This window comes from Sorex araneus, chromosome 5 (assembly GCF_027595985.1).
Source record: "Sorex araneus isolate mSorAra2 chromosome 5, mSorAra2.pri, whole genome shotgun sequence".
NCBI classification, from domain to species: domain Eukaryota; kingdom Metazoa; phylum Chordata; class Mammalia; order Eulipotyphla; family Soricidae; genus Sorex; species Sorex araneus.
In genome coordinates this window covers 12706986-12734377 of record NC_073306.1, presented here as the reverse complement: position 1 = coordinate 12734377, position 27392 = coordinate 12706986, and the positions used below count along the sequence as shown (strand labels likewise).

The following is a 27392-nucleotide window of genomic DNA, read 5'->3' as shown; positions in this document are numbered from 1 at the left end:
TAAGTCCTGGCACCACTGGGTATGACCCATAAACAAAAACAAAACAAAAAACCCCAATGAGTTCCAAATTATAGTAATTTTGTTATTTTCAGGTTAAATTAACTCTGCATATTAATTTACATGGGAAACTCAGGGTTCTTTAAATCCTGGGGGGAAAAATGTGTGCCTATGAAACTATTTAGTTACTGATTACAGGTATAATGAAAGAAAATCGTTACACTCCACCCAAGATGGTGGTGCTTAAGATGCTATATAAATAATTATCTAATGGCATGGCAGATCTAAACTTAAACAAGTTAACAGAAGCACTGTGAAAACACAGTGTAACTAAGGCATAATCCTTGAAAAGTGTGCTGGGTTGAAATGTCAGTTATATTTTACAGCTCTAGAACATAATGACTGCACAGAAACACTTTAACTTACTAGGGTGAAGTAGACAACTGTTTTTGTTTGTCTAAAGTACCAAAACAGTAACAATAAGTCTCACAATGAGAGACGTTACTGGTGCCTGCTCGAACAAATCGATGAACATTGGGATGACAGTGACAGTGACCTTATAGTACTAAATGTACTATAAAACAGTCAATGTGTAATAAGTATCTGAGGACACATTAGAACAGTTAAAGATTGTCAGTGTCTTAAAATGATCTTTGATAACTGTTCATTGAATAAACAAGCAAATGAATGAACACAAACTCTTTACTACTAATGAAAAATTCAAGAGAACTTACTTTTTTTTAAATGGTTTAAGTGGTGATACTTGCATCATACATTTTTATGTACTTCTATTTGTTCAACACTTGGCATAGGAATTATTATTTATTCAATGTTCCTATTATTAAAAAAATAATACAACATACCATGAAAATCTCAGGGGCCAGAGCCATAGTACAGTGGGGTAGGGCGTTTGTCTTGTTCATGACTGACCCAGGTTCCATCCCTGGCATCCCATATGATCTGCTGAGCATCACCATCAGTGATTCCTGAGTGCAGAGCCAGCAGTAACCCCTGAACATTACCAGCTATGGCCCCCAAAACAAAAACAAAAAATAAACCAGGGGTTGTGATTAAAAAAATAATAATCTAGAGCTCATGGACTGAAGTGATAGCACAGTGGGTTGGGCATTTGCCTTGCACAAGGCCAACCCAGGTTCAATTCCTCCACCCCTCTCGGAGAGGCCGGCAAGCTACCGAGAGTGTCCCACCCACACAGCAGAGCCTGGCAAGCTACCCGCGGTATATTTGATATGCCAAAAACAGTAAGAACAAGTCTCACGATGGAGACGTTGCTGGTGCCCGCTCGAGCAAATCGATGAACAATGGGACAACAGTGCTACAGTGCTATGGCTCATAATCTCAGAAATATAGAAATACCATGTGAAGGGGTTGGAGAAATAGTAGAGCAGAGAGGCGCTTGCCTTGCATGCAGCAGACACCAGATGGTCCCTGGAGACCACCAGGAATCATCTGACCTCAGAGCCTGGAGAAAGCCACGGGTCGCAGCTGTTGTGGCCCCCAGACCAACCAGCCAATCATGTGAGCCATTGAGGCACATTTAGCCATTTAGGTCTTCTAGGGCCAGAGCGATAACTCCCAGGGCTGCAGTACGGCCCAGATTTGATCCCTAATACAGGATGGGCCCCCGAGCACTAGATCCTGAGAACCCCAGAGTACAGCTGGGTACAGCCCCCAGCAAAACCCAAACGAAACAGCAACAGAGGGGGCAGAGCGAGTGCAGGGGTGAAGGCACGTGCCTGGTGGGAGTTCAACTCTAGCTTGATCCCAGGCACCACCTGGTCCCCTGAGCACCACCAGGTGTAGTCCTGAGGCCCCCAGCTGGGCCAGGCGTGGCCCTGGACCACCCTGAGAGCCACCAGCGTGCCCTGAGAAACTTCTGGCCCGACAGAGCCGTGCAGCATTACATCCTCGGGCCCTTATATTGGACGCATCACCAGGACGGGGTCCCTAGACCTCCTGAGCACGGCCTGGGAGTCCCCCCACAAAACAAACAACAAAATCTAAATGAAAGCCTTTAGTCTTCCAGTAGCAAAGCAGACTGACTGACCGGCTTTTCAGATGACAACCAGCATGCTCTGGGCCGACTCCTGGCTCTGTGCTCAGGGATCACTCCCGGTGGTGCTCCTGGGGGACCGTGTGTGCTGCCGGAGGTGGAACCTGGCGAGCCACGTGCACGGACACGCCCTTCCTCCTCTCTAGCTCTCCAGCCCACAGAAAGGTGTTTAAAAAAGGAGAAACCAGGAGAAATAAATGTTAACCTTTTATTTGAGCCAAAGACCGCAAACTGTATAACCTTAATTCATGACATAAAACTACTGGAGATGATTTGTACGTTTGTTTGTTTTCACAGAAGGTTTCTGATAGACCTATTTAGAGCACATCTCGGCTTGGACAGCTACATCCTAATGCCCAATTAGCAACACGAATTGAACCGAAGAGCTCTAGTGAACAATGCACAAAGATAAACTATTTTGAAATGGAGCGCAAAATACACGTCACAGGAAGGCCACTTCCTTCTTTTTTTGGCGGGGGTCACATCCGGCAATGCACAGGGGTTACTCCTGGCTCTATGCTCAGGGATATGGGATGCTGGGAATCGAACCCGGGTCGGCTGTGTGCAAGGCAAACGCCCTACCTGCTGTGCCATCACTCCAGCCCCTCATTTTCAATGTAATGTCCTGACATGTTAAGAAGACGACTGATGGGGACAGAGAGATAGCCTAGTCAGTAGGGCGCTTGCTTTGCACACGGCTGACTGGGTTCAACTCCCTAAGCCGCACTGGGAGTGATCCCTGATCAAAGAGCCTAGAGTAAACCCTGAGCACCACCAGGCAGAGTCCAAAACAAAAAAAAAGAAAAAAAAAAGGAAAGAAAGAAAAAAAAAAAAGCACTTATTTGGTAGAATATCACCAATGAAAATGAATACTCAATCCTTATTCCAGAAAATTTTGGCCTAAAGGTTAATAGTAATTTCCTGAATTTTGTACTATGCTGCCTATGTTCAATAAAACCCAAAGTTAAATATTAAAATTACTTTGCTCCTTTGACTTCTAATTCATTTTCTCATTTTTGTAGCAGTAGTCATTAAAGTTAGGTGAGAAACCATAAAAGCTTTAATTTCATCAGGTATTCTCTGCCTTTCTAAACATTTTTATTATTATAAGACAGGTTTCAATAGATCAGAGCATTTAGAATTATAATCAATGATAATAATGCCTGACAATGGCTAGCACAATCTAGCATTTTGTTTTGTTTCATTTTGGGACCACATCCCATGGTGCCCTGGGCTTATTCCTGGCTCTGAGCACTGAGGTCACTCCTGATGGTGCTCAGGGGCCCAGAGAGCGTTTGGCGTTTGGCAGATTGAACCCAGGCCAGATATATGCAAGAAGTGTATATATATTCACGTGTATATGTATACATATAAATGGGTGAAGGGAGCTGAAGAGAGAGCTCCGTGGGCTGAGTGCATGCCTTGCATGAAGGGGCACAGACTCAATCCACAGCATCACGTGGTCCGCCAGGGTAGCTGGGTACCCCAGTCTAACTCCCTTGCAGGTAACACATCTTCTCTCTGGTTGCCTTTAATATTTTCTCTTTGTTTCGGATGTTCTGCAGTTTTACTAAAATATAACTGGGTATACACTTGTTTTAATTCATTCAGCTCAGATTGAACATGCCTGAAAATTGTTCTCTTTCCTGAATAATGAAAAACTCATTGTCCTTTTAGTTTAGAACAGTGTTTCTGAACCAGGGGTCATATGACTCCCTGTGAGCGCCCCAGGATATCCCACAGGGGCCACAGGTGAAAATCCCATAAATGGAGGTCATGGCATGAGACCCGGGAGCCAACTGGTAAGAACGGGGGCTGGAGGGAAGGGCACAATCGGAAAAAAGGTGGAGAAAAAACGTCTTGGAATATTGCCTCTACCTCATTTCTTTATTGATTCTTTGTGGAGTTCCTTTTTGACATAGCTGGAATTTCTTAACCTGTCCTCAACTAACTGCTTTATCAGTTCTTTATCTTTTTATCTCTCTGTGCTGCTCTTACAGTGCTACAGTCTTGGTGACTTCCAAGGATCTATGCCTAGTTTACAAGTACTCCTTTGGCTATGCAAATTTATCATTTACCCTTCTCCCCTAACTATTAAATAACAGTCTGATATATCATTGGGAAGAAAGGAAGGAGGAAAGTACACTCATTCATGTTTGAAAATGAACTTCACAAATCACAGAAATTTGCCACGGAGTAGGGAGAGGTAACCATACAATGATACAGACATCTATAAAAGATTACATATATGATGATGTATCTTAAATGTACATACATGTACTATCCTAGATATGATATTTATGTATATGTAGGTATGTATCTTAAATAAACCAAAGAGTTGAAACTAATCATCCCACTTTTGACCCATGAGAGTTTAAGAGGAAGACACAGAATCAAGTTTTCTTCTTTTTAGAATTTACAAATAGATTTAGATATATTAACTCGTAGGTTCACATACACAGTACATGACTCAAATATATATTCAAAGTACATATAAACACCTGACGTACAGATATCCCAGATTTAAAGAACTGCAGGTTCAATAACCTTCTGGGGGAAGGGACTCAGTACAAGTGATGCATAGCAATAAAGGGAAGGGCAGCCCACGCAGTATAAACAGGAAAAAGGTGGAAGAACATGAGGCAGTTCAAGGACGCCGGGGAATAAAATGATGGAGATGGCTTTAAAAGTCAGGAGAAGAGATTTAAGATGCCCTATATCTTCAACAGCATTTAGAAGTGGGGGTAGGGAAGAAGTATCTCAAGGGGCTGGAGTCAGGTCTGGCATGTGGGAGGCACGGGTATGACCTGTTTGACCACATGATCCCTCAAGAACAGCCAGAAGCAACTCAGGAGCACTGAGCAGGGAGCAGTTCCTGAGCACCATGGGGATGGCCCCAAAACCAAGAGAAGTGAATAAATTAAATGAAAAGTAATTGTTAGGGCCAGAGAGGAAGTTCATGAACGCAAGCATTCGACCCAGCTTCATCCTAGGCACTCAAGAACCCCCCAACACCCCCAGGATCGACCCTGAGTACGGGGCAGCCCCGAGCAGCACTGGATGTGCCCCACCCAGCCCATCCCGCCCAAGGGAAGTGGAAAAGTGATTATTTCATTTGAAAATTGAATTATTTTGCAAGTCATGTTTTCTTATTTACTTAGAACTGCTTTCTTCCTACAACATGAATAAAATGACATAACAGGATGGGCCTTGTCATGATTACAAATGACATCATCTGATACAGATCCTCGGCTGAATTTTCTTATTCTGAGGCTTCCATCTGCAATCCACATCAAATATTCCATGAAACATGAATGTAGAGTTTAATGAATAATTCTAGAATGAACCAGTCATTAAAAATTTCTTTTTTAAAAAATTTTAATTTTGATGGGCTGGAGCGAAAGCATAGCAGGTAGGGCGTTTGCCTTGCATGCGGCCGACCCATGTTCGATTTCTCTGTCCCTCTCGGAGGCCCCAACAAGCTACCGAGAGTATCCCACCCGCATGGCAGAGCCTGGCAAGCTACCCATGGCATATTTGATACACCAAAAACAGTAACAACAAGTCTCACAATGGAGACGTTACTGGTGCCCGCTCGAGCAAACTGATGAACAAGGGGACAACAGTGCTACAGTGCAGTGCTTTAATTTTGATAAAGTTGTTCACAATTATTTATTACATTCAATATTCCAACACTAATCCCAACACCATTACACCTTCCCACCACCATTATTTTCAATTTTCCAATCACCACCCAAGCCTACCCAATAGCAGGCCCTAAATGATTTATTTTGGATTGCTTGTTATGATTAATTCGCGAAAAATGATGAAAGAAGATTTGCTTAGAAGAAAGTGTGTGAAGACTGCTGTATCTCACCCTGGAGCAATTAAGCCCTTATAACAGATTACTAACATGTTGCGACAGGTTAAGTTTTATGTTAGTATTTTCTTAATCGAGATTGGTTGCCTTCTGCTTTACATCCCATCCAATGTAGTGTGCTACTCCCGGTCTTTCAGTGGCGTATAGAGTATGAGATGTCACATGGCTGCAAATGTAGCCACATGCTCCAAGAATTCTAAAATTTTGAATGGGGTGACAGAGCTGAAGCTAAATTTTTAACTGGATGGTGACTTTGGAGTCCAGAAGCACCTCTGCAGCTTGGTGATCTCTTCTGAGACTTATTCATGAGTCTCTGGATCATGGCCGGTTAAGGAGCTTCATGGCACCACACGAGCATGACCGCCAGGCTTCCAGAAGAATGGGGCGGGGGGGCCCCCCTCACTGGTGGGGGGGAGGTCACCCATTCCTGATTCCATGAGAGCCTGGAGATTTCTGAACCAGTCATTTTAGAATAAACCATAGAAGCTAAAAAAATAAATAATATAAAAATAGGCTAAAAAAATAAAATTAAATTAAAATAAACCATATAGATTTCTTGGGTTCTACTAGCATCCAAGAAACCTTTGCTTTATGACATTTTGAAAAAGAGCTTACTTAGTATTATAATCTGCGATAATTATCCACTTAAATGTCAACTAGGATCACATGACCAACCTTTTTATAGGCAAAAGGAATGTTCCCTAGGTCCGTATTTAATTTCAATATGGAAATTGAGTGTATATCCACTTAGAATCTATTAACATTCAGTATCAAGATATGTAGTGTTTAAGGCACTTTTAATTTTATACAAGATATATCAAGTAATTTTAAAAAACTATAGAGCTTATAGAAAATGTACATATCTTTTTTACATTTTGTGAAAGCAAACCTAATAATAAAAGCGTTAAGATAAAATGCCTTTGATTAAAGTAAAATAAAAGACATTCAGAAGTTTAGGATCCCATTATGGATTTCATTACAACAGATTAGGTAAAATGAAGAGACTTTTTGTTTCTATGTGGCTTCTAGTATATGCTTAACACTCAATAAATGTTAAACAATAAAATATGAATTAGGCTAATCACAGATATCTAAAATGTATTTTATTAAATTTGAGCCTACTTAAAATTTTATATTATAGAAACCTGACATGTCACTGATTCATAACCTTTCCCAATATTAAAAATTAAACCTCTGAAACCTAGACTTCTATATCTTTTAAATAAATATTTTAGCAAAAAATCACGAGGAAAGGAAAAATGTATGGTCAAAACTTGCCGAACAATACTTTAAAATCCAAAAAATTCTTATTAAATTTAGAGTATTCTCTAATAGAAAATTCTACAAACATTTGGTAAAGTTATTAAAAAATACCCTGGGCAAAGAAGGGAAAGAAATATAACCAATGAAAGATGAGATGCACAAAATGTGGATAAAACTAAATGGACAACATAAACAAAAATAACATTTAGAAGTATTAGTCTTCGGCTGAAGTGCACCAGTACCTGAATTATGTGTCCTTTAATTTATTCACATGATGGATCGCTTGTTAAGAGGCGTATCTGTGACCATTATAATTGATAGCGGCCGAAGGCAGCCAGGCCGTAATTCCTGCTTAATGGATGGGACAGTGAGGGAACAAAGTCTGCAGCAGCATTTTAAAATAACTGCCTAGAAAGTTTACGTTTATGTTCAAAGTAATACCAATACGCAAGCTTTTGCTGATGAATTCTTTAAGGACTTAGAGAAAAATCAGCTGTGAGGTACATATATTATTAAATAAAATCTGAATTTAACCAGTAAGTAGAAAAAATCTCATGGTAACTGCAAAGACAGTTCTACTGACCATTTGATGGTCCAACGGGGCACTCCTGTTCTTTACGTTTTGCAGGAGATGCAAAGGGGCTCATTTGACAAGTTCCAGTTGTTGGAGAATAAGCTGCAAAGCTTTTCTTCCTCGTGGTCTTTGAAGGATCAAGTAACTGGAAATAGCAATTGGAAACAAAAATGCTTACATTGACATACTCATTTAGTTAAAAAAAATCTTTGAAAATTTGCAAAATTCAAGACAATACAATTTCTTGCGTTCCCTTCAGACTTTAAATATATTTATCTACCACTTTTTTTTTTTTTTTTTCTTTTTGGGTCACACCTGGCGATGCACAGGGGTTACTCCTGGCTCTGCACTCAGGAATTACCCCTGGCCATGCTCAGGGGACCATATGGGATGCTGGGATTTGAACCTGGGTCGGCCGCATGCAAGGCAAACGCCCTACCCGCTGTGCTATCTCTCCAGCCCCTATCTACCACCTTTAAAGAAAACACTATTCTTTCAAATTATTTATGTGTAATTCCAATGATTCCACAATCATTGGAACATCTCCATGAGGTGGTCAGGGGCTACTTCCGGCTGTGGGCTCAGGGGTAACTTCTGTGGTGCCAGGATTGAACCAGGGTTGGCAGCATCCAAGGCAAGCACCTTAACCCCTCTCTGGCTCCTGGATTTTACATTTCTGAAGTTTTAGCATTAAAAGTGAAATGGTCTTTCTAAATATGCTAAAATTGCTGACTTCTCTTTTTTTTTTTTTTTTTGCTTTTTGGGTCATACCTGGCATTGCACAGAGGACCATATGGGATGCTGGGAATTGAACCCGGGTCGGCCACGCGTAAGGCAAACGACCTACCCACTGTGCTATTGCTCCGGCTCCAAATTACTGACTTTTCAATAATGTTCTAACTTTCACCGTCAGCTGAGCCTGGGGTTTGATTATGGAGCTACACTAAAGAAACGCTAATAGTTTTGTGCTAAAACAACGAAGAGGGCTGGAAAGAAAGTACAACAGAATGCTTGCCTTGCACGCAGCCAACCCGGGTTTGATCCCCAGCACCCCATATGGTCCCCTGAGCCTTGCCAGGAGTGGTTTCTAGGAAATACAGTCTGGAGTAAGCCCCGAGCACCACCAAGTGTGGCTCACAAACATACAAAACAGCAATAACAAAAGCAACAAGGCAATCTGACAGAGAAGGCCTTCGAGAATTTGCCCTATCCTATACATATTTTCTCTGCAGCTTGATTCTCAGCATTCCATAGACCTTGTAATTTCTTTTATTGGAGTTAGCTTTTTTTGTTGTTTTTGTTTTGTTTTGTTTTTGCTCCAGTAACACCTGGGGATGCACAGGGGTTTCTCCTGGCTCATACACTCAGGAATTACTTCTAGTGGTACTCAGGGGACCATATGGGGTGCTGGGAATCGAACCCGGGTCGGCTTCGTGCAAGGCAAATGCCCTACCCACTGTGCTATTTTTCCAGCCCTTTTTTTAAAATTAATTTTTGCATTATTACCTGCCCATAGTGAGCTATCAGAAATAAATTATCACAGGGCCGGAGCGATAGCACAGTGGGTAGGGCGTTTGCCTTGCACGTGGCCGACCCGGGTTGACCCGGGTTCGATCCCCGGCATCCCATATGGTCCCCCAAGCACTTCCAGGAGTGGTTCCTGAGTGCAAAGCCAGGAGTAACCCCTAAGCATCACTGGGTGTGACCCAAAAAGCAAAATAAATAAATAAATAAATAAAATAAATAGAAATAAATTATCACTTTTTCATCTTTGTACTTTAGAACTAAAAATGTGAGTTATGACTATCTTAAAAGGGACAGTGGCGTAAGGCTGGTCAAGGCACTCTACTAAGAGGATATTCACTTGCTAGCTCCTTCACCCACTATTAAATGGCGCCTACAGTCGCAGTCGCTTCGACTATTTACACTATTCTGGTTTCAGTGCACTCTGGGAACCAAATTCCTTTTTTCTGTTTCCCAAGAACCTTTCACTTTTTTGTTTAGGTGCCCATTCATGATTCACCTCCTCGAGATACTCATCATTACTATTTATTGCTCGCCTTGCAGACCCGCCCCCCACCCTGGTGTTGCAATGCTGGGGACAGAACCCAGGGCCCTATGGTTCTACCGATAGACTCCATCCCTGGTCCTCTTCTGATTCCCTTTAAACTGTTTTTCAGTAACGTTTACTATCCGCCAGCATTTGCCACACACTAATTTGCACACCCACAAAATGAGAATACCCCGCTCTGGACGTGTCAATAGCAGAAAAGGTCTTCAGACGGGATGGATGCTACAGAAATTTTGAGGTGCGGGAAAGTCAAAGAGGGTGACAGTAATCACACAGAAAGAATATTTGTGAGAGAGAGGGGGCAGGTGGAGATAAGTGAAAACAAAAGTCGTGCGAAGTCTGAAATGTAGAGCAGACAGATGGTTCAGAGTTGACTTTGGGGAGAAAGGAAGAGTATCCTGAAGAACCACGGTATGTTTCCAACCCTGTACAGTTTAACTTCAGCTTGGGAACGGACTTACAATAGTCTCATAATTCTCCACTGTCAACGGGGTCTTTTGTTTGAAGGTACCATGTAGAAACAGTAGCGGTGTCACCTTTTCCAATAATCTTGCTATTAGTTTCAGAATCTACAGCATAAAACATTCCCTTTAGCAGTTAAGATTTTAAATGATAAATCCTTCTTTGAGTTGGGGACCTAGAGACATCTCATTTTTATTTTATGTATCCACAGTAGCCACAAAAGTTACCAATATCTTTAAAAAAAAATCAAACTTTATTATCAAGTTATAACTCTAAAGCAGTCTTTGTGTAGGGTGAAAGGGTTTAAGTCTCTTTATCAGGTGGCCATTATTACCTCTCCATCTGGAGTTTTCACCTGTTTATATGTATTCCGTCATAAACTATGACATTTATCCAATCCTAGCATACTTTTCCAAGAATTTATTGCCCAGAACTATTTCACTGTGTATGTACAAGAAATGAAAGCCACTACCCTAATGTACATTTATGTCAATGTGTTTTCCTATTTTCACCAAAAAAATTATTTTTCCAATTGCCAAATACCTAAACATTGTAACTGTGGCTCATACATTTCTCCTTGAAAAACAATTTTCTAGCTTTCATAAAATAAATCTTTGTGTGTCCATGTGTGTGTACATACAAAATAATTTTTTTTGCCCCTTCACCTTAAACACACAGAGGCTCCTCTGTATTTTCTTCCTGCTGGTCATTTGTGTTGGTTTAAAAGGAAAAATGGATGCTACCGCTATTACACATGGGGGAAAATTAAAATCTACCCTTTTTAACTACCCTACTGCATATTCTTCAGAAAAAAAAAAGGTGCGGTTTTTGTACATCTGCCTACTGGTACATACGAGGTGTAATCTGACTTCCTTGTTTCTTTTCTGAACCACCCAAGCGGTGTTCAGCGGGGGCCCAGGGTCATTCCCTGCAGCTGCCGGCCACCAGGGCCTGTGGCTGAATGCGAGGTCCCCAGAGGTCCCCAGGTACGGTGCTGCTCGGGCCCTGCCACGCTGGGGATTGGCTGGCCCGGCAGGCAGTGCAGGAGGGGGCGGGGCTCACAGGTGGGGCCGGCAACGCCGTGGGAATCATGTGTGCCGGGATGAACCAGGGAGTGGGCGGCAGGTGAGGCAAGAGCCTTAGCCTCCTGCTCTCTCTCTGGCCCTTGGCTTCCCCCCTACACCCTGTTTCACCAGGGTTCTTTCTTTTTCTTTTGGTTCTCCAACAAAACTGTGATCAGAGGGACATGAGGGCGTCTCCCAGTGTTATTTTGGCTGTGCTGATCCATGGCATGGGCGGGGGGGGGGGGGGGGGGGGGCGGGGATGGTGCGCAGGGCTCTGGGGCCCATCAATGCCACACCTGGCGGGGCTGGGGAGGGGGTTGAGCCGTAGTGCCAGGGATCCAACTTGGGGTCTACACCTTGAGCTACTCCCCTGAAGTCCTTTAACTTTTAACCCGGAAGATGCCAAGAGTGGCTGGAGGGCGCAGCTAAGACTGTCCGTCTGGTCTGCCCTCCCCCGAGCACTGAAGGGCTCGGCCTACTCACTAGTCTCCCACCGCGGGAAGTCGGGGCTGGGGTTTGGGAGGCGGCTAGACTGCTACTTGGGAAGTCTGCACTGTTCCCACTCAGCAAGGATGAGTACCACCTACTGGCTCCTTGGCGAGAGAAAGGACAGAGTGAAAGAAGAACAGATACAGTTAGAGGAGAGGAAGTGCTCAGGATACAAACAGAAGATAAGGAAACTGAAGCAGTTAAGTCATGACGACTTCAACAATAACTTACAATTGCTTATAATATTTACTGACTCCTTAGAGGTATTTAATACTGCTAAATGAAAAAAAAAAAAAAAGCAAAATGCCAAGTTCTAAAATTCTGTGATCAGCCCAAATGTCACTGTACATTTTGTAAGAAGGTCAAACCTTACACATTAGCAAAACTAAAATTTGGGCATTGATTTTTCTGACTTAAATTAAAAAAAAAAAAAAGAAATCAATATAGTCGCCATAAATTCAAATATATATGACATTCTCCTTCAATATCTTTCACAAATTGTAGCTTGCTCTGTCACCTTGTTTAAAGCATATTCTACCAAAAGGTGGCTGCATTTCATTGATTTTTTTTACCTATAATAAACAATCTAGAAAGCACTAACTAAGGGTTCTTTCAGGATAAAATATGAGATACAAAACATCTGCTATTATTATGAACTACTAGAATATGTGCTATTGGATACTATAGGCATTTGGACAACCAGAAACAAAAGAAAGATTGGAGCACCTAGAGGGGAAAATTATAATCTCTCGGTTAAGTCTCACTATGAAATGTGTCTCACTACAAATCTCACAGTGAAATGTCTCCCTAAAGATATTATGTATTCCTAATACTAATTATGGAATTTACATGAAAACATTCAAATAGCTTTTCCTTGTGATAAACAGCTTTTCCTTGCGACAATGCTCTCGATAGTGTGGTGAATGTCCCTATAACCCACAGCACTGTGTGCCCGCAGCCTGCCGTAGACAGGAAAGGCAGGAAGGGCCAGGGAGATAGTACACAGGGTAAGGCACTTGGCTTGCACATGGCCAACCCTGGTTTGAGTCTCGTTATCCCGTATGAGCCCCCAAGCCCACTAGGAGTGATTCCTGAATGAAAAGCCAGCAGTAACTCCTAAGTACCACTGGGTGTGGTCCAAGAAACAGAAACCAAAAAACAAAAGGTAAGGGTTCTCTGGCACAGGGGTGTCATGGGAAGCAGAGTGGCCAGACTAAGTCAATTCTCCAGGAAAAAGGCTGGAACTATAAAAGATTATGCTGAAGCCTGAATGCAGTGGTCCAACTGCAGATCTAAGAGTAGCCTGAACACATTGGTCCAACTGCAGATCTAAGAGTAGCCTGAACACATTGGTCCAACTGCAGATCTAAGAGAAGCCTGAATGCATTGGTCCAACTGCAGATCTAAGAGTAGCCTGAATGCAGTGGTCCAACTGCAGATCTAAGAGAAGCCTGAATGCAGTGGTCCAACTGCAGACCCAAGGGACTGCTGGCCATGCAGAGATGCAGCGCTGGAGCCGGGAGGAGAAACAGAAAGAGCCAGGTGATCAAGTCCTAAACCCCATCTTTTATCAGAGATAATAAAGTCTTCACTTCCTTTGGTTGCCATTGATTTGGGAGAGGGAAATAAAGTAGTGCCACCAATAAAGTTTCCCATGTGGGAAAATCTGCTAAGAAACAAAAATCAAAAATTAGAAATAGTAGTTATCTTAGACTTTTGATAATTTATGCATAGGGTTTCCTAGAAGAGTTCTACATAGCAACTTCATCAACAGTCACAACTAGCTTTTATAGTTCTGAAAAGTGTTGGGGACTTGTGGTTATTTTTAATGGTACTTAAAGCAAACAAAAGCATTCACACTTGGGGGCTGGAGCGATAGCACAGCAGGTAGGGCGTTTGCCTTGCACACGGCCGACCTGGGTTCGATTCCCAGCATCCCATATGGTCCCCTGAGCACCACCAGGCATAATTCCTGAGTGCAGAGCCAAGAGTGACCCCTGAGCATCGCTGGGTGTGACCCAAAAAGCAAAAAAAAAAAAAAAAAAAAAAAAAAAAGCATTCACACTTATTTCAGTACCTGCACAAGGACAGCAGAAAGAATATGACCAACATACTAGTGATGAAAATGAAACATGGTGATAGAAGCTTCATAAAAATCACTAAATTATATACTTAAGGTCTGTAAATTTCACAACAAATTTTACTTTAATGAAAAATTTAATAAAACATTGCTGAAATTTTATACACTGATGTTTCTTTGATGTTCCACAATCATAAGCTTTAAAAATACTGATTTTAATATGAATAAATCACTATTCTATTACTCTCTTATACTATAATCCAGCTTTAATGCAATATTCCATGGTTGTTTCATATCATGCTTTCACTGAATTCATATTTTTAGAATATTAATTTCACCTCAAACATACTTCTATTCACTGAGGCATGGTTTACATACAACTAAAATGCACAGATCTAAACTATTCAGCATGACTTCTGACAACTGTCTATGCTAATACAAACAATACCCCAAAATAAAGAACATTCTATCTCTGCTACCCACCAAAAAAAACCAAAAGGAAACTAACATTTATACCTGAGAACAGATGACTGGTTAAAGAATCTTTGGTACATCTACACAATGGAATACTATGCAGCTGTTGGGAAAGATGAAGTGATGAAATTTGCTTATAAGTGGATGGACATGGAAAATATCACGCTAAGTGAAATGAGTCAGAAAGAGAGGGACAGACACAGAAGGACTGCACTCCTCTGTGGAATATAAAATAATGAGATTTATGCCCAAGGACAGTAGAGACAAGGGCCAGGAAGATTGCTCCACAGTTGGAAGTCTGCCTTATAAGCTGGGGGAGAAGGCAGCTGGGATTGAGAAGGGATCGCTAAGTCAATGATGGTTGGTGGGATCACTTGGGATGGGAGATGTGTGCTGAAAGTAGATAAAGGACTAAGCATGATAGCCTCTCAGTATCTGTATTGCAAACCATAATGCCCTAAAGTAGAGAGAGAGTAAGAGGGAAATTGTCTGCCATAGAGGCAGGGGAGGGGTGGGATGGGGGGATACTGAGAACATTGGTGGTGGAAAATGTACACTGGCCGATGGAGGGGTGTTCAATCATTGTATGACTGAAACTCAAACATGAAGGCTTTGTAAGTGTAGCTCACGGTGATTCAATAGGAAGAAAGAAAGATAGAGAAAGAAAGAAAAAGAAAGAAAGAAAGAAAGAAAGAAAGAAAGAAAGAAAGAAAGAAAGAAAGAAAGAAAGAAAGAAAGAAAGAAAGAAAGAAAGAAAGAAAAAGAAAGGGAGAAAGAAAGGAAGAAAGAAAGAAAGAGAGAAAGAAAGGGAGAAAGAAAGGAAGAAAGAAAGGAAGAAAGAAAGAGAAAGAAAGAAAGAAAGAAAGAAAGAAAGAAAGAAAGAGAGAGAGAGAGAGAAAGAAAGAAAGAAAGAAAGAAAGAAAGAAAGAAAGAAAGAAAGAAAGAAAGAAAGAGAGAAAGAGAAAGAAAGAGAGAGAAAGAAAGAAAGAAAGAAAGAAAGAAAGAAAGAAAGAAAGAAAGAAAGAAAGAAAGAAAGAGAGAGAGAGAGAGAGAGAGAAAGAAAGAAAGAAAGAAAGAAAGAAAGAAAGAAAGAAAGAAAGAAAGAAAGAAAGAAAGAAAGAAAGAAAGAAAGAAAGAAAGAAAGAAAGAAAGTGACATTCACAGACATCAGGGAGCTCTCTTGATAGGAAGGCTTAGAGGTTGCACTTCGAACACTGGGAGCTGAGTCACACACATACCGGGGAGAAACAGCTGAGGCAAAGAGAAGCAGGCTCCACTTCAGCCAACGGGCATGTCAGGAACACCATACTGTTAGGCCAAAAAGCCAGTTACTAGCAGTTCCCCTACAGCATCACGGCAACTGTGTTCCTTTAGAAGTTACGTGTATGTGTATTGATTGTTCGATTTTCCTTTGCTTGGGATCTTGCAGTCTCAGTGAAACTCTGGTTGCTTTGGGGCTAAGTTGTTACCAGAGTGAATGAAGACATGGATGGGGCTTAGGAGAGAAACCCAGATTTACATCCAGAATAAAGCAAACAAAACTAAGAGGTGAAAATCGGGCTACAAATATGAAAGTTGAAAAATATCAGGAAGTAAGAGAAATGTTGGAAAAGGGCTCGGGATCGTTGGCTTGGGACCTGGCTTTCAGCAAGGGGTCACACCGTGGTACCAAGTCTGTTGAAAGCTACAGAGATGGGGGCCAGAGTTGAGCCCACAAGGCTGCAGTGTATGTTTCGCGTTCAGGAGCCCAGGTCTGACCCTCTCACCACAGGGTTCCTTGAAGTACCACGGGGAGTCACCTCTCCAGCACTGAAATGCATGGCCAAACCTTCCCCCCCCACACCCCTGCCTCTGTCTCCCCTCCCCACAAAAAGACCCCAACACATAGAATTGGATCTAACATAATAATGCATTTTCCCAATATAGAATACTAGCTATGGCACTGGCTACCTTGACACATCTTATTCTGAAGAAAAAAAAATGGATAGAAATTTGCCATGAGGACAATGGCACTTTATGAAAAGGATGAATTCCTCCACGGCCCTTCTTTTCCATTCAAATACTGTTACAATCTCCCAAAGAACAGTTTTCAGGCAGGAGAGAACAGTATTTCATTTCAAGCTGGACTACTCATCTACTAAAATACCATTCTGACCAAAGAAACAGATGCAGAATTACAGTCACAGCTGCATTCAGTACAAAACAAGTTGGATAATGGTACTCTAAATTGCTAATTGCAGCGCTAATGATTTTTTCAGTGGCACTGCAGTATTTTGTCACCTTTGTTTAATTTCTTTTTTAAAAAACATGAGAAGTTTTTAAAATGGTAAAGTGTTAAGTACCTGTGAGTTGCCAAAAGAAAAATTCATAAAGCTCAATATGGCATTCTCTTACGGAATTTTATAAGAGACTATCTATTGACTTGTCATTTGTTTTAATTTACATTCTCACCAATTTAGTTGTGCCTAAGATTACTGAGGCTATACATATCTTGGTATCAGTGTTTGTACCTAGATCCATAGTTGGTATGAAATGATAATAAACTAACATATGTCATGATAGGCTGGTGTTGGGAATGTGTTATGACTAGATTTATGCACAAAAAAATAATAGCAAGAGTACAATTCTATTTTTACCATGACAACCACAGTGAAATTTATTACAGCGTTTCCATTTTATTGTTTAATCATGCCAGAATAGCCGAGGGAGATAATTACATTTTGGATATAAATGTACTGTTAATGTTTGTATTTCAATTTAGCAGATTGTACAATAAAGATTAAAGCAATGCTTTTGTTCCTTTTTTGTGTGTGTAGTTAAGTGGCAGAAATTTTTTTTTCTATAGTAAGTTGACTTCTCCCAAATTATTTCATTGGGATTTCTATATAATTTCTTTTAAAATAAGACCCTCGAGTTGGCTACAAACTTTGGTATACCTGACTTATAGATAACTTAACAAAATTTTATTTATTGAATCACAGTGATACACAGTTACAAAGTTGTTCATGATTGGTTTTCAGTCATATAATGTTCCAACACCGGTCCCTTCACCAGTGCACATTTCCCACCTCCAACATCCCCGGTTTCCCTTCCCCCTCCCCCACCCCCCATCCCCCCACCTGCCTCTCTGGCGGACATTTTCCTTCTCCTTCTCTCCCCCCAACCCCCGCCTTTTAGGGGGCATTATGGTTTGAAGTACAGATACTGAAATATAAATAACTCTTTTATATACAGAAAATGGTATATTATTTCTAATAAGCTTAACTTACAAAAGGTAAATCAATAATTTAAAATATTAAAAGCAATCTCTACGCAATTATAAACTTTCAAGTACTTACATTTCCTTCTAACAGATCCAATTTCAGTGATCTTTTAACACTGCAAAGAAAATATTTAAAACAAATTTCAAAGTTGATATGCTTTAAGTAGCCAAATATTTAAAGGCAACATACTGAACAGTTTCTAAGCTTCTTTCCTTCCCTTTGCCTTTCTCTGGATCTCTCACAAGCAGGACTTAAGGAGCCCAGGTCCACTCCCGGCAGTACTTGGTCAGCTGGGCTACGTAGCTCAGTGCTAGTTCTGTGTGTTTTGCAATAGCACCAGGGCCCAGAAGAAGGTGCAAAGGGTGAGAAGGTGCAAAGGGTGAGAGCCCATGCTTTGCAAGCTGGAGGCCTGGGTTTGATAAATCTAGGACCACGTGGTTCCTAGAGCACTGCCGGAAGTGATCCCAGATCAAGAAGTGGAAGTATCCCTTAGGAAACACTGCCAGGTACAGTCAATTAAAATAGCACCCCAAATTAAAATAGCACCAATAAAACCACATATATAAACAAAGCATTTTGTATATCGCTGGTGAAGTTGAAAGTGTATTATTTTGCACAGAAATAACGCATGGAGGGTTAAAAATAAAGGCAAGTATTTAAATAAGCAAGGTGAAAAAGTTTTACACATTATTCTAGCTTTAAACATGATTCAATGCTACCAGACTATGACTTAATTCAGGAACAGATGCTCTATGCCTTTATAAGTCCCCAATCCATAAGAAACTATTTTTTGTCTCCTTCACTGAACTGATTCGGGAACATGCTAGCCTCTCTCTGTGCAAAATCTGTTGTGCTAAACTCGATGCCCAGCTGTTGGTGGCAATGCTTAGAAAGGAAAGCGGAATATTTACAATACTTTATTTCGTACAGCTGTCTTCTAAAGAGCAGTCATCAACATTTTATTGAATGCAGGCTAAATGTTCAAAGGAGAAAAAGGTCGATATAAATTAGAGCCAGTTTTTCCAGAGACAAAGGCAGTACTAAAAGTATTTTCTTGATCCCTAAGAAATAGCAATTGAGTTATTTAAAAGTATTAGAGAATCTGAGCTCCAGCAAAAAGTAGAAGAAAAATGACTGAAGAAAAAATATAGATTCTAAAAAATAACTGAACAACGACTTTAAAACAGATGACAGGAGCAAGGGAAAAAATAGAAATTAGATGGACAATTTACAAAAATTTGTCTGTAAGCTGCTGACATAAAAATCTGACCAAGTTACAAAGGGCTCATTGACTTTTTATATGTTAGCCTATCAGAGAATATTTTTCCCTGAGATTAATTAAACCATTTAAAGAATTAGTTTTATCGAACATGTTAGTGATCTCTTATAGAAGGGCTTAATGGCTCCTGGGTGAAATACAACAATCTCCACACTCTTTCCTCTAAGAATACTCTTTTATAGCATTTCCAGCGTTTTTTTTTTTGTAACAAACAATGCAAAATATATTATTTCGGTTCTGCTTTGGGGCAGGGATTGGGGTTCAGGATGGAAACATCCGGAATACGGTAGTGGGAAGGTGTCATGGTGGTGGGACTGGTGTTTGAATATTAAATGTAATGAAACACTGTGAATTACTTTATAAAATAAAATTTTTTTTTTTTGCTTTTGCTTTTTGGGTCACACCTGGCAATGCACAGGGTCACTCCTGGAATTGCACTCAGGAATTACTCCTGTCGGTGCTCAGAGGACCATATGGGATGTTGGCATGCAAGGCAAACGCCCTACCCGCTGTGCTATCACTCCAGCGCCGAAATAAAAAAAAATTTTTTTTAAAAGAATGTTTTATCTTGCAAAAGTCTACCTGAAATCAATTTAGTGTGAATTTTCAATAAAGGAGACTCATATAAATAAAAGTGGCAGATAATTCAAGTTTCATATTTATCTTTCATATATACAGAAGTTTTAAATGTATGTGTATATGGACACATGTGTGTATATGTTTACTGAAGCAACATTAAGTTTTTTTTTTTTTTACCCTTCCACAATTTATTTCTCTGCTATGATTACACAATATATTTCATACTTATGTAATTACAATATGAATTTGATAAGAATATATAAATTCTACCCAGATTGTAATATAGAAATTCTTCCTGGATTATCCACCAATTTACCTTAGAAATGCATAATTGGTGCAAACTTTATGCAAGCCAATTCTGTGAGGTACAAACATTAAAATAAAAGAGGAATAACAAATTTAAGCTATTGACTTTTTTGTCAAAGAAAACTGAGAGTAAGCATGCATTATTTGAGGTCAGGGACCAGCTCATTTTGGCAGCATTGCGTCTGTTCCTGATTGAAGAGGGAATGGAACAGAAGTGAAAAAGGAATTACAGGAGTACTAAGCAAGATAGTGACTGATTTGACTCTTTTAACACCATTTTTTTTAAATTTATTTATTTTTAATTAGAGAATCACCGTGAGGGTACAGTTACAGATTTATACACTTTTGTGCTTATACTTCCTCATACAAAGTTTGGGAACCCATCCCTTCACCAGTGCCCATTCTCCACCACCCGTAAACCCAGTGTCCCTCCCACCCTCCCCAATCCCATCTCCCCCCCACCCCACCCTGCCACTGTGGCAAGGCATTCCCTTCTGTTTTCTCTCTCTAATTAGCTGTTGTGGTTTGCAATAAAGGTGTTGAGTGGCCGCTGTGCTCAGTCTCTAGCCCTCATTCAGCCCGCAACTCCCTTCCCCCACATGGCCTTCGACTACAATGTAGTTGGTGATCGCTTCTCTGAGTTGACCTTTCCCCGGAACGTGAGGCCAGCCTCGAAGCCATGGAGTCAACCTCCTGGTACTTATTTCTACAGTTCTTGGGTGTTAGTCTCCCACTCTGTTATTCTATATACCATAGATGAGTGCAATCTTTCTATGTCTGTCTCTCTCTTTCTGACTCATTTCACTCAGCATGAAACTTTTCATGCCCATCCACTTAACTACAAAATTCTTGACCTCCTTTTTTCTAACAGCTGCATAGTATTCCATTGTATAGATGTACCAAAGTTTCCTCAACCAGTCATCCGTTCTGGGGCATTCGGGTTTTTTCCAGATTCTGGCTATTGTAAACAGTGCTGCGATGAACATACATGTGCAGATGTTGTTTCGATTGTACTTTTTTGCCTCTCTGGGATATATTCCCAGCAGTGGTATTGCTGGGTCAAATGGGAATTCAATATCTAATTTTTTGAGAGTCGTCCAAATTGTTTTCCAGAAGGGCTGAACCAGTCGGCATTCCCACCAGCAGTGAAGAAGGGTCCCTTTCTCCCCACATCCTCTCCAACAGCGGTTGCTTTTGTTCTTTTGGAGCAACATTAAGTTTTAAACATACATTCATCACGTCCCACATCTTTTTGTTTGTTTGGGGGCCACACCCAGGGGTCAAAGAGGCAACTCCCAGGTCAGTGCCTGAGGTTGCTTCTGGAGGCGTGGAGGGCCACAGCCCTTGGAACCACCCTGGGCCCCTAGCACGCAGAGCACATACATTGGCCCTTTGAGCTGCCTCTCTGCTCCCTAATCCCACATCTCGTTTTGGGTGAGAGGCCTCCTCTCAGCAGTGTGCACTGATACAAAAATTTTCGGTGCTACCAGCATTATTGCTGATGAGAATTTACAAACAATAAAAACATTCGATGGGCCGTTTTATAACAACAGGAACAGAAAATAACTGTCGATGTTAGTTAGACTGCTCTGTGGTTAAAATGAACTACTCTTAATTTTAAACTATTCTTAATTTTAAAATTAATTCAGCTTTAGTTTTCCAGGGCTGAAATTGAGTCTGCCTGGGTTCTCACGTGTGAGGTGATGCGTGTCCCTTACTTTGTTTAACTTAGTACATGACGGCCTCCTGGGCAGGAGTCACTGAGTCATCAGTACAGAGCAAATGGATGGGCCCAATGATACATTAATAACAGCAGTAACCACTATCATTTGATTCCAAATTTAGAACAAGAACTACAGCACAAAAGCTGAAAAAATTATGTGACAAGTTGTCTGTACGTAAGACTTAGGACAGAAACATAACTTTTAAATAGTTTTGAAAAGCAGAACCAAGGTGAGAGTATGTGTGTTGTGCGGGTCGGGAATAAACTTCGAAAAGCAGATGAAACTCAAGGAGCTTGATTCTACACCAAATTCTTCCCCGAAGGTTGGGCAAATCATATAATACATATAAGCTTCAGGAAGCTGATAATAGGGGCCGGAGAGATAGCAGAGGGTAGAGGGCTTGCCTTGCACACTGCTGACCAGGGTTCAATCCCTGGCATCCCATGTGGTCCCCCAAACACCGACAGAAGTGATACCTGAGTGCAGAGTCAGGTGTGGGCACAGGTGTGGACTAAAAACAAAGAACCAAAACCCAGCAAGATGTTAATGTCAGCCTGTAGGAAACTTATGAACGTAAGACAAAGATTACATCTAGTATGTCAGAGTTCCCATTTTCCCTATGATCAAGATAATAATACTGCTGACTACAACTTCATAAGAGTATTTAGATGATTTGGGGGTATGCTTGTGAGACACTTGGAAGTTCTCTGATGAAAGACAATGGGTAAATTCACATCCTATTCAACTTCTTAGGTGCAAAGTGAGGTATCTGAAATTTTTGTTTTTCATTCTATGCATGGGAATGTTCAAGGGAGAAAAATTTCCTATACTGTTTTCCCATTCTTCCGTTCACTCAAGCCTATATGCCTTTGTGTTCGACACTCCTGCAGGACAGAGAGTGATTCGCTATCCTGAGTGGGAAGCATCACTGCATGCAGAAATACATCAATGGGAAAGCACCTAAACAGAGTTGTCTCAGGCAGCTATTCCCCACGATGAAATCTGCCAAAATCCTTACCAACCATCATGCAACTCGGGTATTCTATATCAAAAACTTCCTTGTCAAAGGATAACTATTAGTCAAAGAATTCTTCTAAAAGTTAAGGAAAACAAATATTGACCCTAGGTAAGTGCATGGACTTAAGATGCTCCTGGGATCAAATAAAAGGAGAAATGCCCTAAGATTATTACTCAGTGGGTATCCTACAGTGAAATTAATATTCACTAATATTCTTTCTGCCAGAAGCCTAAACACATGCATATCAATATCATACATAAATGGACCTAAGTCTAGGGGGCAGGGAGATAGCTCAAGGGGTTAGAGCACAAGCTTTGCAAGCAGAAGGCCCAGATTCAATCCCTGGCACTGCATATGGTCCCCTGAGCATGAAGAAGGAGTAGCCCTTGAGATGTGGTCGCCCAAATATAACTGGAAGTTTCTACTGAGGGGTCAGAGAGACACTACAGTGTGCAGGGTGCTTGTCTTGCATGTGGCTAACCGGGGTTCAGTCCCCGCACCTTATATAGTACCCAGGCTTAAGCACTGCCATGCATGGCCCCAGAAAAAAAAAAGAAACAAGAAAAGAAAAAAAAAAAGAACAAGAAAAAGAAGTTTCTATCAAAAGAATTCAAATAGTTCCATTAGTATTAATTATGGCAAATGGATGGTATTTTACATACTTTTTATATTATGCATTGCTTTACAATGCACAAATGTTTATTATTATTTTTTTATTGAACCACCGTGAAATAGTTACAAAGCCTTCATGTTTGAGATTCAGCCATACAACGACCAAACACCCATCCCTCCACCAGTGCAAACTTTCCACTACCATTGTCCCCAGTATATATCCCCCCCCCATCCCCATCCCAGTCCTCACCCCGCCTCCATGGCAGACAATTTCTCAGATGCTTTCTCTCCACTTTTGGGCATTATGTTTTGCTCGACTTTTCCCACCACCACTCAGGCCTGCCTTCTAGGGGCAGACACTAGATCTTTTATTTTCCATTGCTCATTTTACATATTATGAGATATTGTGTGGCTGCATATGTGGCTGCGTGCTTCTGAAATTCTAAGATTGTAAATGATTGGCTTCCACAGCAAGTCCATTTTGGGATTCAGTTGGGAGTTTCTGGGCCTGGGCTGTTGGTGCACCAAGATGGCACCTGGAGGCAGATTGTGGGCATGACATCCGGTCTCAAGAATGACGGGAAGCCAGGGTAGGACTGCCCGGCTCCACTGCCACCGTGTGATTTGGAGATTTAGTTCTGGAACCCACATACCTGGGCCATGCTTGTGTAAGCTCATGGTTGCCAGGATTACATCTATAGTCGGGGAGACTGCACCTGCTCCATCTGGGGTGCCCAGGTGAAATCTGCTTGGTCTGGGACCCGGAGAAATCTCTGGCGCTGTGGTGCCCTCTGGGACTTGCTGTTGCTGTATCTATGGGCCTGGGCTGTTGGTGTGCCAAGATGGTCCCTAGAGGCAGGATGTGGGCATGACATCCGGCATCAAGAGTGAACGGGGAATCAGGGAAGGATGGCCCGGCTCCGCTGCTGCCTTGCGACAACACATGAATTTAACACTGATGGCGGCCCTACTCTTGAGATTCCAGTGCAAAAACATGTCGAAGGTTTTCCCTAACTCCGTCCAGAGACTGCAGTAAGGATCTTAGAGCATGTGTGCATATCCTCCCTGTAATTCAGTTAAAAAAGTAGATATTGCTTATGTTTATGACTGTTCGTTGTATATACCTAACCTTCTAGAACCTATTTGTTGTGTAAGTGAAAGTGTATTCCTTTGAGCACCTTCACTAATTTCCCTCACCCATGCCAACCTGCTCTATGTTCCCATGAGTTTGTGTATTTCAGATTCCAGATAAAAGTGGAATCAGAATAGATGTCTTTCTGTCAGACTTATTTCACTTGAGACATCAGATGTGTTTAGCACTCTGTTGTGGTTAACTACAACTTTAAACATATTCCCAAACTACATTTTTTGTTTGTGGGCCACACCCAATGACACTCAGGAGTTACTCCTGGCTCTGTGCTCAGGAATTACTCCTGGTGGTGCTCAGGGGATCATAGTGGATGCCAGGATTGACCCCAGGCTGGCTGCATGCAAGGCAAGCACCCTACCCACTTTACTATCTCCAGCCTCTCCCAAAATATATATTTTTTACTCCCTCCCCTTACCTTCTATATCATTTATGCCTGATTTATACTTTTATGTCATATATACTTTAATTATTATAACTTACATTTTTCTACTGTCTCTGAAAAATCTTCAAGCTTGTTTTGTGATTTATCTACTACCTTTACTGTATAATTACCTTTTCTAGTGTTTCTCTCCTCCTTCATGTTTTTTATTAGCAATCCTTTCTTTCTTTTCTCTTTCTTTCTTTCTTTCTTTCTTTCTTTCTTTCTTTCTTTCTTTCTTTCTTTCTTTCTTCCTTCCTTCCTTTCTTTCTTCCTTTCTTTCTTTCTTTCTTTCTTTCTTTCTTTCTTTCTTTCTCTCTTTCTCTTTCTTTCTTTCTTTCTTTCTTTCTTTCTTTCTTTCTTTCTTTCTTTCTTTCTTTCTTTCTCTCTTTCTTTCCTTTCTTTCTTTCTTTCTCACACCCGGCGATGCACAGGGGTCACTCCTCACTCTGTACTCAGGAATTACCCATGGCAGTGCACAGGGGACCATATGGGATGCTGGGAATCGAACCCAGGTCGGCCGCGTGCAAGGCAAACGCCCTACCCTCTGTGCTATCGCTCCAGCCCCAGCAGTCATTTCTTTAAGGTTTGAATAAGTATGTTTTGAACATTTCCTGAAAAACGTGGTTGGTAGGTAATAAACTCCTTAAGCATTTGCGTATCTTGGTTTTTGTTTCTTTGGGGCCACACGCAGCAATGTTCAAGGGTTACTCCTGGCACCGCACTCAGGAATTACTCCTGGTAGCGCTCGGGGAAACACATGCGATGTGGGGTCCCAATCGGGTCAGCAAGGCAAGTGTGTAAGGCAAGCACCTTCCCTGCTGGACTACTGCTCTAGTGCCAGCATTTGCTTATCTTGGAAATTCACCTTTCCTCAAATTCAGATGCTAACCTTGCTGAATAAAGAAATCTTGGCTGAATTTCCTTTCAGTGTGTTGGGCTAGAGCAATAGCACCAGTGGGTAGGGTGTTTGCCTTGCACGTGGCTGACCCAGGTTCAACTTCTCCCTCTCTCTCGGAGAGCCTGACAAACTACTGAGAGTATCCTGTCCGCATGGCAGAGCCTGGCAAGCTACCAGTAGCATATTCAATATGCCAAAAACAGTAACAAGTCTCACCATGGAGATGTTACTGGTACCCGCTTGAGCAAATCGATGAACAATGGGACAACAGTGCTACAGTGTTGAGTAGGTCATGCTACTCTCATCAACTTCTAAAATTTCTGTTGATAATCTGATCACGTTATGGGGTCTCACTGGATGGACAAGCAGTTATCTTCTTGCTGCTTTTAAGATCCTCTATCTTTAACATTTTGCCAACTTAGTTATTTTTTTATCTTGGTTTTTCTGGGTGTCCTTCCTGTTGCCCAGATTAGGGAAGTTTTAAAGTCATTATTTTCTTAAATATATGTTCTGACCTTTTCTTTCTTCTCCTGTGGGATTCCTAATATTTAAATACTTTTTTTTTTTTTTGCTTTTTGGGTCACCCCGGCGATGCACAGGGGTTACTCCTGGCTCTGCACTCAGGACTTACCCCTGGTGCTGCTCAGGGGACCATATGGGATGCTGGGAATCGAACCCGGGTTGGCCTCGTGCAAGGCAAACGCCCTACCCGCTGTGCTATGGCTTCAGCCCCCAATACTTTTCTTTTTGATACTGTCCCAGAAGACCTTTATGAGCAAATCCTTGTATCTTCAGTTCTGTAACTTGTATTCAACTAAATGGTCTGGCTCAGGAAAATAATCACCAAGCCACCAAATTATCCGAGGCAGATAGATCGTTGGGCTGAAAACTCTGAGGCCTTCTCAGAATGGGGGCGGGCAGATTCCCCTCCCTTCCCAGAAAGGCCTGGCAACAGCCACACCGGCCTCCTTCGACATATAAATGACCCAGCTCCACAGCTTCTAGAGTGTGTGGCCACCTATGAGCCATGCGACACCCTTTCCATACTTCACAGTTAATTTGATGGTAAAGTTAGTCATAAGCCTACAGTGCCCAAAAACAATAAAACAAAAGGCTCAAAAAGCACCAGCCACAGCGGCAGCAGCCACGCGGTGAGAGCCACCCTCTAAGATCCCTCCACCAGGAGGTAGGACTTTCTTTAGTGACGTAGCCTGTAGGTGATCCTGGGAGGGGAGGTGTTCCCAGCGCGCCTTCCGCCCAGAGATGAACCAAGAGCCGCGGCACGAGAAGCAGAGCCTCCTGCCTACTGACTGTGATCCTGAGGTCTCCTAACCCATTTTGGCACCAGAGCAGATTCTTGCAGCCATCCATTTTGACTGTGAACTGAGCTAAAATATTCTTCACTTTTACCAAGGAAGAGAAATTATTAGATGATGCTTATTCAGCAGGCCTGATTGTTGGGGAAAATTTCCAATCAACAATAGTGAGTTCTGTATGGAAATATGAAATGTACTCAATATATAGAGAGAATAATGGGAATATCATCAGCTACTTAGATGGGGGGTGGGGTGGGTGGGGGGTGTATTGGGGTTCTTGGTGGTGGAACGGGTGCACTGGTGAAGGGATGGTGGTTTAATCAGTATTTGACTGTGACTTAAACCTGAAAGCTTTGTATTTTTTTTCTTGTTTTCACGGTGGTTCAATAAAATATTTC

General features: G+C 41.5%; 1 protein-coding gene across 2 annotated transcripts in view; it reads right to left on the bottom strand.

The window, feature by feature from the left end:
- The window catches only part of ITGB3BP (integrin subunit beta 3 binding protein), a 53595-nt gene that overhangs the window by 22202 nt on the left and 4001 nt on the right, over positions 1-27392 (bottom strand). Inside the window, exons 2-3 of one of the 2 annotated variants that reach the window (XM_012932427.2) lie at positions 17767-17806; positions 7798-7933 (exon numbers count right to left, since the gene is read on the bottom strand). In XM_012932427.2, the coding sequence (XP_012787881.1) occupies positions 7798-7933; positions 17767-17806 (176 nt within the window). The remainder of the gene's footprint in view (positions 1-7797; positions 7934-17766; positions 17807-27392) is intronic. The other variant, XM_055137619.1, reaches the window with a different exon arrangement.